General features: G+C 29.7%; 1 protein-coding gene and 1 long non-coding RNA gene across 2 annotated transcripts; one reads left to right on the top strand and one right to left on the bottom strand.

Moving 5' to 3' along the window:
- LOC105168266 (galactinol synthase 1) lies at positions 10,460-13,126 on the top strand. The gene is made up of 4 exons (XM_011088281.2): positions 10,460-10,919; positions 11,559-11,879; positions 12,274-12,408; positions 12,689-13,126. Exons 1-4 carry the CDS (start codon positions 10,593-10,595, stop codon positions 12,905-12,907), a joined length of 1,002 nt encoding a protein of 333 aa, XP_011086583.1. The 5' UTR covers positions 10,460-10,592; the 3' UTR covers positions 12,908-13,126.
- On the bottom strand, positions 11,762-14,171 carry LOC110012465. The gene is made up of 3 exons (XR_002287691.1): positions 14,051-14,171; positions 13,873-13,958; positions 11,762-11,913 (listed from the first exon to the last, which is right to left on the bottom strand). It is a non-coding gene; the product is annotated as an uncharacterized LOC110012465 (long non-coding RNA).

Raw genomic sequence — 14,521 nt, 5'->3', positions numbered from 1 at the left:
TTCCCCTAAAAATTTTTTTTTTTTTTTTTTTTTGTATCAAACAAGAAGAAGTATTTGATAGTTAATCTCCTTGCATTCATACCAAATAATTTGAAGGAATACTATTATTCTTTTCCTCCCCTCCACCGTTTCACTTTCCCTCCACCTCCCACTTCCATTTTCCTCTCATTTAAACCAAATGAATCCTTAGTGGAAATGGAATGGACCTTCCCAAGTCCATTCTACATCTGGAAATGATCCTCATAATTAAAAAAATAAAATATAAAGCAAAATAAAAATTTACTTTTATGAGTTATAAGAAAGACAACTGAAATGGTAAAAAAAAAGAAATATGAACGATAAAAATTAAAATAGTTTTATAAAAATCTCAATATTATTTCATCAATTTGAACAACAAAATAAGGAGCAAATTAACTACCATAAATGAAAAAATAAAATAATTATAAATAAAAATAAAATAACTAAGTTCAATTAAATAGAAAATATAGGAACATCATCATTGGTTATGAAAGAATAGAATACTTTCATCGATGCAAATAAATCATAAACTAAAAAAAAATATTAATATGCAAACAAAAGAATGAATTGAACAAAATAATAAATCAATAATTTTAACAATAAACATTATCATGAATTCTCTAGAAGCCTGAATACATTAATATAAAGAAAGGTTAGCAGAGAAAAGAAAAACTTCAATAACTAAAAAGATAAAATAAGCAAAAATTTCAAATACAAAATAAATTGAAATATATAATTAGGAAATAACTATTGTGTTTTAATAAAATACCAAAAATGTGTTGTATTAATATGCAATAAACTTATAGCAACTTGCAAATCATACTACTCTTAATTCATTTATAATTTCAAAAAATGATATTTATTTAAATATTTCGCAATATATCGCATTAGTGTCTAAAAGTTCAAAAAGTAAATTTTATAAAAGTTACTGCAAAATAAATAAATATAGTTAAAAAGTATAGTTTTAAAATTTTATTGAATTAACCTCTATATTTGTTATTAATTTAACACATGTCTAAAAGTTTTTCAATTAAATTAAAATAACAAAAAAAAAAAGAAAATAAAGTTGAAACAAGCATGTGGACTTTTTCTAAAAGATAGCTCGAATTACACACACATAAAACTACATATTTAGAAATACAAATATCTCTAAAGCATATGATAATAGATTCAATAGAATCATATTTACGTTGAGAAACTAATTACAAAAGGATAAATATTTAAATAGAAATAAGAATCAAATATCATAAACTAATATATTTAAATAGATGATGTTTCTAACCAATAATCTTTTTTTTTTGGATAATCAAAAAATTCAAAATTAATCACCACAAATTAGTATTCGGTCAAAATTACTTAATTTTGATTGACCATCGTTATGCTATATATATATATATATATATATATATATTCAATAACATATAAGATGATTTACGAATTGCTTATAACCTTCTATATGCCATGTTGGAAATACTACAGTTATACAATTGAATTCAACATATTAAATAAAAGGGTAAATTACAACGATCTTTCCTGATATTTGGCATAAGTATGAATACTCATACATTGTTTGAAAAATTACCAACACCCCTGTGATTTTAACGGCCGTCTCAAAATTAGCCCATTCTGTTAGTCCCCGTTAGATTTTCATTCATTTTTGTGGTGAACTGACAAAAATACCCTTGTGGACTAAGAATTATAATTTTATTTATTTATTAAAATCTTCTAATTTTTTATTAACTAAGTGGGTAATTTTTTTTCATCCACCGCATCTATTTTTTTAAATAAAAGAAAAAAAATATAGTAAGGGCATAGTTGACAACTTCATACCTCCATCGAAGGATTACATAATTTCATCAAACATCAAATGGTACTTATAATTTTTCAAATAACGAGGGAGTATTCGTAATTATATCAAACTATAGGGGAGGTCATTGTAATTTAACCTAAATGAAATATGTGAAGTAATTTTTTAAAAGAAAAAAAACTAAAGGACAAATATATCGTAAAAGTAAATTAATTATATCACAGTATCACTAATCAATATTTCTAATTATCAATTATGTGCGAATGAAATTAACTAAGGAAAAACAATTTTATTACCTTCTAATTTATTGTGTATACCAATCACAGGAATACTATTCTAATCTAATTTCTTTCCTGCCCTTATTCCATTCCTAAATACCAATTATGCCCTGAGATAAAGGTAAGAAATTGAATAGTTTTAATTTAACATTCATATGTTTGGTATAACGAAGGAATAAGAAAAGAAATTGAATAAAGAAAATTCGAATCACTTGTTTATGTATTTGGTGGATAGTAATAAAATTTAAAGAAAAACACACACACGCACACTCAAATTTTATTACATAAGAAATATTATTTTAAAATGTAATTAAATATAAACTTACAATATATATATATATATATTTGAATATTTTTATGTATTAGATATCCAATAAATACTTATTATTTACTAAAAAATATCATACTTATTAAAAAAGAACAAATATCAGTAATATTAACATAAATTGAATATAATATTTTTATACTTATGTAAATATTGGATTAAAATTGAATATCAAAACCAAACATATATGACTAATTAATAATTATTATTAAAATGAATTAAACCCCACACACTGATGGGATCTAAACCCCAAAGAAAAAAATATCAATTTTTATTTATTTTTTTTTTTGTAAATATTAATAAATTTAGTATATTTTGATTAACGAATAGACTTATTTGTTAGACGTAACCAAATTTCAACAATGCTGGATGTAATTTCCCAAATAATAGAGAATTTATGTGTAATACAACAAACCTCATGGGACGGAAGTGTAATTATCCCTTAAAATAATAATTCAAATTCAACAAAAATTTATGATTAATTAGTTAACTATTCTGTGATTCTGTGATTGATTGATCAAATGATCTGAAACAAACACAGACCAATCACTAGTGTGGACCCTGGACCAGAAGATCGTAGACGAGGTATGAGGTTCTGCCTCACCTTTTTGTTATGTACACACAAAACACAATATTACTTCCCTCACAATCACATATTTCCAAATCAACCCCACTCCACAATTTTTATTTTTCTCTAAATTATACCACATTTTATACTTTCTCCCTCAAATATATATATATATATATATATATTCATCGTCGAATTTGAGTTTTGAGATACGAAAAATTACAATTTTTCTATATATATACACTATCAGTGCTGAACGTTAGTACTAATATGATTACTTTAACTTGGACTGTATTTTTAAACGAATAATTATTTTTATTTTGAAAAATAAAGATTTATTATGAAAACGTCTAAAAAAAAAAGAATATTAAATAATAAAAAGTATTTATTACGTGTGAGGGATTCAGAGTAACTAACTTTGACTAGCAAAATGTATACTGACCGAAAAACTCTCAAATATATATATTTCTTATTAAATTTTTTTATCAATAATATTCTACTCATGTAAATTTAGAATGAGTATGAATTATTTACCAAAATATTAGATATGATCATGACTTATTTATTCTATTTTCATATAATTAAAATTTAATTTATATACACACATGGAGCCTATTATAATAGCCAAGTGTAGAGAAAGTATATGCTACAAGTATATAGTATCTACCAGCCAATAGATGTGAAATTCATCAAAGATCAGAGCCCTTGGGAGTGGGGGATCAGATTCCAACCCCTGACCCCACATACTACTTCATCATTTTTTGCTGTATTTATCATCAATAATTAGATTGAAGGTGCAATATTTCATGCATGTCCATTCAACCATATCTGTACTTATCAACAGCTAATAACGTTCCCCAATTTTTGGTCCACAATGTATGTGAAGTTGAGAATGGCTTTCCCTCCAGATAGTGAAATTGACATTCCAAGGTCAAATTTGACAGTTTAGTCTAATCGTTAAATGTGAAATTTTACGAATAAATATGAAATCATGAGTTTCGATCTGTCCTGTATCTAAATTCGAATTAAGTTAGATTTTATGAATCTCGAGTCAGGTTTGATGATTGTCAAGTATGTCCTGCAAGACAGAGCTCATTGGAATAATCATGGAAAAGGGCCAATTATAAACTTTTGGTACTTAAATCAGTGCAGCTGCTTAGAGGTTAAGCTTGTAAGAAAAGTCAACAATTGCAAAAAAAAGTTATACCTAAAGCATGAGAGACGTACGTTTATTGATTTGGATTATGTTGTATGATACTCACGTGAACCATTAGTATAACCTTGGTTAGATAGTTATGATGAGCCCATACATACTCGTGTTTGGAGCGGATCAAATTTGGGAGCGGTAAAATCCGAACATATTGTGTGCAGATTTGGAGCCTATTAAGAAATAAAAATTATAAGTCGGGGCATTTAATTTTACTCATTTTAGGATATATATCCAGGAGTGGTCCCCATATCAAGTTCGAGTCCCACTGCATTTTTGAAACAAATTAAGTATTTATCTCACTTTATGTTAAATAAACTATAATTTAATTATTATGAAAACTATATTGATATATTAATCAATTTCTCGAGACTAATAAAAAAATTCTTTTACCATTTTCTCATTTAATTCCCAAATCACCTCATGTAGTCGCTATAAGTACAAGCGTTCGACTGTAAGATCAGTATTTTTAAAAATTAATAAAGATTGATATTATATGACTGTAAAGTAAATTGACAACTTATATTTCTCTGGATCGATGTTCATTTAAATTAAAATTTAGAGTAATAATATGATAATTTAGTTGACATAAATACATGCAATATAGGTTTGTATTATTACATTAGGGATATGCAATGTATGTATATAGTATATAGTATATACCCATCCATGCAAGTTATGGGAAGGACCACTTTTTCTAGCTACTTACATCAATCAAAGCAAAGGTAAGGTTCCTATTACACTCCAAGTTGAGAAAAAGAGATTCTTTTGATTAGGGTTAGCCACGTGGCGTTCGATTAAGGTGTCCAACAGCTGAATTCGCTATTTTGAATTGAAAATTATAAAAATTAATAAATCAAATTATTGATAACAAATTTATAGAATTTGTTGGAAGTAGGCTAAAATTTAAAATTTTTTAAACTGCCATTTTGGGCGATTATTAATAGCTAAATACGCGTTATCATCATTTGAAATTATTATTTTTTTTTATTTTCTTTTGTTTATTTATCTTAAATTAAAACATGGTTTGAAATTGTTAGAGTTTGGGGTTCTATTAATATTTATTAAAGTCTTGAAATTGTCCCCAGCATTCCACTTGGATGAGGATGAGGAATTTTCCTTTGATATAATTCCAACTTTTGGAATATCCTTGGGTTTGGTTCATCAGCCTTGTTTTTCTCCTTGACATGTGGGAGTAGGGGGCATTTTGGTAATTTTACATATTTCTTAATTAAATTATTAATAAATGTTTAATTGCACTTCTGTTAGTCCCTTTTTTATTTGAATTTTTTTGTTATATAAAAAGTTAGATTGAATTAAACACGTTATGATACTTTAATTAAGTTAAAAAAATATCACCAACACACTACGTTCTTTTCCTCAAAATTCTTTAGAATATCATCCAACTTGACCATAACATTCCATCAATACAGTAAGAATTAAGCCTCGATTCTCATAAAACGAGCGTGATGTATAAACCACAACCACAATCAACCTATAATACATGATATAAAATAACTTACTCTACACTTCGAATTAAGGTAAAACTCCTTTAAATAAAAATGTAATAATTTAAGCATCAAATCGTCGCAGTAATTGAACTCATTTTACCTCTTATGCGAGTCCTAACAACATAATATCACGTTAGAAATTGTATCAGGGTTGCTCTGCAGAGTGCGCAAATCTAATGAAACGATTTTTAAGTGATGTGAAGGGTTATTCTTTTATTTTTTTTATAAGGTGGATCGAAGTTGATTCTCCAACTCTGTCTTCAATTCGATTTTATAATTTATCTTTTCTTAAAATAAAAAGACATCATTGGTCCATCTGAATATGTATTATAAAAGTACAAGATGAGAGGAAACAAGGGGTACTAGCCCCTATCTTCTGTGCCCCCCTTCTCAATCTTGAACCTTCTAATGTTGTAAAATCACCTCCATATATCTTTTACCAAAAAAAATTCAAAATTTGATTTTTATAACTTAAATATATATCTTCTATGATGTTTCTTAGCAGTCACAAAAACCTTGCACATATTTAGAAAATATAATTATTCATCATGACACGCGAGCTGATCATAGTGATCTTAAAAATATTTTAAAATTTATATTAAAATTTGAATGATTATGATATTATAAACTGATCATGCTCATTTTCCGAAAATTTCAAAAATCTATAATAGGATGTCATAGAATTATGAAAATATTATCATAATCATCCATTTTGTCGGATTCCAAAATAGACAATCAAGATTTCTTAGAATCTACAAATTAATTTCGGGAACCCTAAAAATTTACAACAATTATATTAAAGTTATATCGTTTATAGGTTAGAGTCGTGGGATATTTCTTTTTTCCTTTTAAAGTTTTATAGAGAGGAATAATAAGAAAATAAAGAAGCATATCCATGATTATTAATTTAGTGATCCCTGTTGTGAAAAATAATTGAAAAGTACGTAATATACACTATAAAAATTTAACCATGACAAATTGTCATGATTAAAAATAAATAGTCATTGATTACGATCATGCAACGATTGTTGGTCGTAGTATCCATGAGCGTGACTAAAACATTTGTCATGGCTACTGAGTCTGTAGTCCCAAGATATGACATTTTCTGACTCCAAATTACGAGACTTGTTAACTTAATATTTGAAAACATTCATATTTCCGATACAATTAATATGAGTGGAAACAGCCATATTTGATTTGATTAATTTGTTCTGACCCAAAACTTCCTATGTAGGGCCACAACAATTCAAACTCAAGGTGAGAACAAAATTTAACAATAATGTATTATATAAACATTATTGGCCCATAAACTCAAATTAATTTAAAAAAATATCAATATAATTAATAAATAAATTAATTTAAAAAAATATCAATATAATTTATCCTTTTTAAAAAAGACGTATACATAAAAAAGAGTATTCTTAAGGACACATACAAACACACACTATATATATTTATAGGTAGAGCGATAGAAGGATACAAATGTTGATAATGATAATGATATATCATACATACTAACCTTAGCTGCTTAAATAAGCAAACTCATTATTGTTTCTTCTCAATCATTCAACTTTAATTACAAATAGGCAAAAGGTTTTTTAGAAAAAAATATGATTCTTTAGACTATTATACATATATATATATAATATGATAAATTACTACGAGCTCTCCTAAAATTTGTCATAATTATATAAATTTATTATTTTTTGAAAAATCACAAATATATTTTCTGAAATTAACGATCACCTAACAGATATTTCTCTTATGACAGCCCATTATAAAAAAATATTTACTAGACAGTTTGTTAGTCCTAAAGTAATATTTGTAGAAAACGATGATAATTTACCCTAGAATCTTGATTGGGGAATTTGCTAGCCACATTATTAGTCTAAAGGAAGCGTCAAATTAGCTTTCAGTTGATTAGGAAAGTGCATAACCTAGGAGACAACTTCACCACGTTATATATAAATTTATGGAATTTTCTCAATAAAAAGTAAATATTTACAAATAATCATAGAATTATTTCCGAGCGGGACTTCATTTGAATAAGGGTAAGTTACAATGATCTTTTCTAAAATTTCACATAATTACGAATACTTATTATTGTTTGAAAAATTATTGGTACATTCCTAATTTTTATTGTGAGTTGATCAAAATGTCCTTGTGGATCAAAAATTATAATCTTATTTATTTTCTAAAATTTTTTATTTTTTCTTTAACTAAGTGGATAATTTTTTTTTTATAATTTTTAAAAATTTTTCATCCACCTAGTTTGATTTCTTATAAGTTTTTAATTTTTTTTAAGAACTATAAAATATAGTAAGGGCAAATTTGACAATTTCATAGTTTCAGCCAAATTATAAAATTTATTCAAATATCAGGAGGTATTAATTTTTCAAATAATATGGGGGTATTCGTAATTACGACAAATCTCATGAGAGGTTGTTGTAATTTACTCATTGTTTTAATGAAAACGATAGTACATCATGACATTATTAATTGAATCAATAAATCCATCTTATATTACCATCAAACTACAAATATCAACAAAGTAATAAATTATAAAAATCTACAACATAAATATATAAATATTCACACAATAGAGGATATTAATTTATTCAAATTCATGGTCTCATTTTATCTGGTAATGAGACTGCAGGTTCTAACTATTAAACTGAAACCTGGTTGTGCAACAAACATATATAATACATACATTCCTTATTATGAAATGCAACAAAACATATATAGTACAACAATTTAGTCCTTCCATCATATTCCGTTAATATTTTGACTAAAAAAGCACATGCCAAGCAGATGGCCGTTATAAAAAATACTAACGGAATAGGATAGAAAAAATTGAAGTGTGGTATTTTTTTTGTAACTTATGGGACCATCAATGAGAATTTTATAACTAAGTGTTAGGCATATGACCAAAAGTAGCTAGAGAGTTAACGACCACATGCTTAGCTTGAACTTTTTCCATCAAAACATCGACAGAATCCGATAAAATGACTAAATATGGTGTATTTTGTAACTTATCAAATCATTAATCGGATCTCGTGACTGATGAGATAAAAATTATACAGGTCCTAAAATTTGAGACAAAAAAGCTGTGCCCCATTCATGTTATGCACATAGATTATTTCCTTGAGAAATTATGTAGATGAGGTGAATACATTACAAGAATGTTTAAGACAATCTATCAAATTATTAGCGTAAATTACATTGACATCTCTTGAGGTTGTCTAGATACACAAACACCCCCTGTCTTTTGAAAAATTATAGGTTCACTCCTTTAGAACGTGTGAATGCTATGTACCTTACCCTCGCCGTTTGCAAAAGTATAAGTTCAATTAATCATCCCCTTAGGGGGTGTTTGTGTAATATTATTCAAGAAATATTTGTGTAAATTTTGTCATTGAATAAGAACTGTATTTATAATTATAATTTTAAAAAATAAAAAAATAATTTTATAAAAAATTAGAAAATATTTGTGTATTTAAATTTAATTTCAAGGTGGAATGTAATACAACACATTTTCCACGAACTCCGTGCAACATTTATGCAGCAGAGAAGGGCCCGTTGTGTCTTATTTGACATGTGCATAATACAGGGGTTTTAGTTTCCTGTTAATAATTTGTGATCTACACACACACACACACACACATATATATATATATATATATATATATATATATAGACATAGACATAGAGCCTGCAATAAATCAAGAAAATATCTTTTGATCACTCAAGATATTATTGCAATCACACTAATATATTCATCAAAATTTAACATATTCTTTCACTAATTAATCATTAAAAAACATTGTAAGGTTACATTTAGATGAAAGAATTTTAAAAAATGATACCATATAACTTCATTTAAGAAGAATTTAAAATTCATCATAAAATATAAATCAAAACGAGAATTGAAAATTTTGAAATTCTTTTTAGTATGAAATTGTCCAAAAAAGAATTAATAAAATATATATTATTAAGTATTTGAAATTCACAGTACCTTCAAATCTATCAATCTGAATACAGTGCAAATTGTTCTATTACATCTTGTGCCGCAAGTGACACTAGTCGTCATTAGCTAGAACTCGAATATTCTTATTCAGTTGAAACTATGCGATTTTTCTAATTAAAAATATTTTTTTTAAAAAAAAAAAAGATTTTCGAGCCAACCACATTGGAGAGTAAATAGGATAACGACCATCACAAAAAAACATAAAAACCTACAAATACCTAATTTTAATTTCAAATCACTACGTCGATCGACTATTCAATTTTTTTTTTTTTATCCTATATATACCTTCCCTTTTTTTCTTTTCCAAAATATATTCCACAAAGAAAATGATGCCCACAATTTACTTTGTCCTTGCATGCCTTTAATTTCCTTCAGAAAATTTCAAGGAAAATACCCTAAAATAAGAAAAGGAAGTAAGGAAATATTAATATATTTATATATATACATTATGTCAATTTCCAATTGAATAAGACTTAAACCCATTGAATCCAAGCCGTCCATCCTAGTGATAAGGCTAGATGAATGGCAAGATGAAACACCAAATATTGTTCATTCATTCCCTCCACAAGAAAATTCATAAAACAATTATAAAAATTAAAAAAGAAAAAAGCAAAAGGAGAAAAAGAAGAATATTTCTCTTTATTTGGATTTCATTTGGAGTAAATTTCCCATGCATGAGCATCTCATTTCACTTCTATATAAACACAAGGAAGCTTGCCATTGAAGCTCAGGAACAAAGGGCAAAGTAAATTGGCAGCTTCTCAGGTCTTTGCTAATTTTACTTTCCTAAAACTCCTCACTCCACTCCAAAAGTCTTCAACCAACCTCTCAAAAGATCAACAAGAGAAATGGCCCCTGTCGTCCCGGTCGAGGTTTTCCCTACCGCTGGGAAAATCCCGGCCCTCGTCCCCAAAAAAGCTTACGTCACATTCTTAGCCGGTAACGGTGACTACGTCAAAGGTGTTGTCGGTCTGGCTAAGGGTTTGAGAAAGGTGAAGAGTGCGTACCCTCTTGTGGTGGCGATCTTGCCCGACGTCCCAGAGGACCACCGCGAGCTCTTAAGAGCACAGGGTTGCATTGTGAAGGAGATTGAACCAATATATCCACCTGAGAACCAGATTCAGTTCGCCATGGCTTACTATGTGATCAACTACTCCAAGCTCCGTATATGGAACGTAAGTAATATTCACGTAGTACTAACACAAACACGATACGATACAAACACATGATAAGCATGTCATAAACTCGTGAACAAGGGCTTCATGCTTGTTATTGTCTCATTCATGCACAAGTTATCGATCATCATTTCATTTTCAAAGTACATAAAATAACCGGAAAACTGATGTATTTTTGAGGTAGGTATCCGTTAATAGTGTTTTATTTCCATGAATAGTTGATTATCTTTTACGAAGTAGCTTATTGAGTCAAGTACTTGTGTTTTTCCCACAAAGAGAGAGGCAATTATAGTAACTTAGGGATCCTAAGAGGTAAGAGACACAACGGTTTCATGCACCCAAGAACAAGGAATCGATTCCTCGGCCAAGACAAGGAAAAGAGTAAAAAGTAAGAGAAAGAACACAAGAAATCTTCAGCCATAAGAATGTTTTTCCATGTTCAACCTCAACAAGATTTTTCCTTTGCTATAGTACTCACAGCACAACAAACAGTAGCTAGCATCAAAATCTGATGTCACGTTAAAATGACTAGGAAACTTATATTTATCCCATTACACTAATGTCAGCTAGCTTTATTCAATTCTTTTAAAAAATTTCAACAATTTTAAGAATGATGTTTTGTCCCCATAATAATTGCAGTTTGAGGAGTACAGCAAGATGGTGTACCTTGATGCCGACATCCAAGTTTACGACAACATTGACCATCTCCTCGACATGCCTGACGGTCACTTCTATGCTGTAATGGACTGCTTCTGCGAAAAGACGTGGAGCCACTCACCACAATACTCCATCGGATACTGCCAACAGTGCCCCAATAAGGTGACTTGGCCTGCCGAGATGGGCTCTCCTCCTCCACTCTACTTCAACGCAGGCATGTTCGTGTTTGAGCCGAGCAAAGCCACATATGAAAACCTTCTTGAAACTCTCCGCATCACCCCACCAACGCCGTTTGCTGAGCAGGTAAGATTTGTTGTCTTGTTTTGAGCATCGCAAGCTGTGAAAATGCAAGTACATAGAGAATTTGGACATATCTTAAAATTAAGTTGTGATTTATAAGGGCCAGAGATGCATGCATGCCACTTTAGCACAATTTTCGTGCAATGTTCGAATTTCTCTTTCTGGCTTTTTTGAATATTCATGGTGCAAGTTGAAACAACTGTCCAAAAGATTCTCTAAACATTGTTAATTGGGATGATGATGTAACGATCGATAACGACAATATCGACATGAGACGGAAAATAAATGAATGCTCTAAAGATATTTCATTTTGAAAACTATCGCTATCGATAGAGAGAAAGGAACATGATGAGGAAATGTTATCAGCTATTAATTCTTTTTTGTATCTAAATGACAGGACTTCTTGAACATGTTCTTTGAGCCGATCTACAAACCGATTCCTCTGGTGTACAACCTCGTTCTTGCAATGCTATGGCGCCACCCAGAGAATGTTGAACTCGAAAAAGTTCAAGTCGTTCACTACTGCGCTGCTGTGAGCAATCTCTCACCTACAAACTCTATCTTGTCTACCATGAAATTATTAATACTTATATATAAGGTTAAATTACATCACACCTCTAAAATCTGGCATAATTAAAAATACCTCTAATCAGGACATGAAGTTTGCTCAGTCTAACAACTGAACCCTTTCCTTTAGGGTTCCGGCAAAAAAAAACCCTTCAGCAAGGGGGACTAAGATTTTGAACAAAATATGCCCTTTGAGCTTAAGTAGAATTCCAGCTGACATATTTGTCTTTATATATATGCTACAGGGATCGAAGCCGTGGAGGTATACAGGCAAGGAAGCTAACATGGACAGAGAAGACATCAAGATGCTCGTCGAGAAATGGTGGGAAGTTTACAACGACGAGACCCTCGACTTCAAGCCCGAAGATTCTATTGCAGGGGAAGAGGCCTTCTCAAGGCCATCAATCATGGCTTCCATGCCTGAGCCGGCAGTATCATACATCCCTGCCCCTTCTGCTGCTTGAAACTAAAGAAGAAAGGAGTTCGTCTACAAATCCACGCAACTCCGTCTTAATTATCTGATGACTACTTTTTTGTAGGCCACTTGGCCTATTTTTGGTGTGCAAGTGAACAATATTCCTAAGTTTGGTTTCTTCTTGATTTCAATCTTTATGTACCTAGCAGTAACGGAGGAGTGTAACTCTTCTGCTGCAATTATTATAAAAGTCTTTCTCATATATCCATTCCTACGTCTCAACTAATATTCACTAATACGCAAATTCAAGCTCATGATGAAGAACAAACATGGAGAAAGTTTAACACCAATTAAAAAAGGATCACATCATGTAGAAGTCCGTTAAAAATTTAACTACTACTAAATGTATCCAAGCACACCATCTATAAAACTAACACAAAAACGACCGAACGACGTTAAGACTTTGGAATCATCAAAGCTGAGGTTTAATATATATTGTCATTCTCGACGTACATTCATAAGATCCTATATTGACGAAATGTACATTAGAGATCTCTATATATGTCTGAGTTAGTACTTTATTAAACCGGTAGGGACCTACGTCATAACCCCACCTAGGGACTGATGGCTTTAACTAGAAAAAAAGGAAAAAAGTCTGGATGGATCGACTCCATGCCTCATGACCATAAGTCGCTTATAGGGGTACGTATGAACGCATCCACTAACAAAACCCTCAAACCGGATACAGGAAATCGATACCACAACCGTCTAACTGGAATTAACTTATCAACTGAGCCAACAAGTGTCGACAGAAATCATGTATTTATCAGAGGACAATGAGACTCCCAAGAATCGAAAGACCCTACATTAATTGCACACACCTCATTGCCAGAAATTTCAATCTGGCAGGCGAAATGTAAAGATTTTAACAGACATCTAAGGGCAATTAAGTAAGTACAATGAGATTAATCTTAATTTTATCAAATTTTGTATTACAAAAATTTAAGAATATACCATTGGAGTTCGAGAAGCGGATGTCGGCTTCCCAAAATCTGCAGCTTTGTCCGAATCTCCAAGACTCCACTGCACTCCATATTTTCCTTAACAGCAATTATCCCAGTGTCACTTGAATAAGATTGAAACTCTGCAACAAAAAGAAGGAATCATCCAATTGGGGATTGGAGAAGCTTACTCTTAATTTAGATAACTGTAGACTCAAATTGAAGAAAGAGGGTTAATTCCATGAGAAGTGTTGCAGACAAAAATATACAATTGTACAAGAATTCGATTACATGTAATGTCGTCATCGTGTCACATAACCGTCACATGCACCCAATCATTGCAAATATACCAAAAATATTTTAAATAAATAAATAAAAAAGGAAAAAATACAGGCGATCCCTATATTACTGTCTATAAATGGGCCAATTACCATTTATGAAAAGAAAAATTACATTAAGTTCAAAATAAAAAGATGAGGAAATAACAATTTCAAGAACCTATTCCATCAAATTTCATTTCTAATTAATTATAAATATTAACTTTATTTACTCTGTTTTTTAGTATTATTATTCTTGAGTTACTTACATTGAATTTTCCTTTTTTGTTGTTTGTATTTAATTTCGAGATTAATTTTATAATTGTAATAATTTTTTTATTGTAA

This window comes from Sesamum indicum, linkage group LG8, assembly GCF_000512975.1.
Source record: "Sesamum indicum cultivar Zhongzhi No. 13 linkage group LG8, S_indicum_v1.0, whole genome shotgun sequence".
NCBI lineage: Eukaryota > Viridiplantae > Streptophyta > Magnoliopsida > Lamiales > Pedaliaceae > Sesamum > Sesamum indicum.
Note: the sequence above shows the minus strand (reverse complement) of the source record. Positions and strands in the feature narration are given on the sequence as shown.

Coding starts and splice junctions, on each gene's coding strand:
- LOC105168266 (XM_011088281.2), top strand. CDS start 10,593: ATGGCCCCTGTCGTCCCGGTCGAGGTTTTCCCTACCGCTGGGAAAATC. Junction 11,880..12,273: donor CAACGCCGTTTGCTGAGCAG/GTAAGATTTGTT, acceptor TCTAAATGACAG/GACTTCTTGAACATGTTCTT. Junction 12,409..12,688: donor TCGTTCACTACTGCGCTGCT/GTGAGCAATCTC, acceptor TATATGCTACAG/GGATCGAAGCCGTGGAGGTA.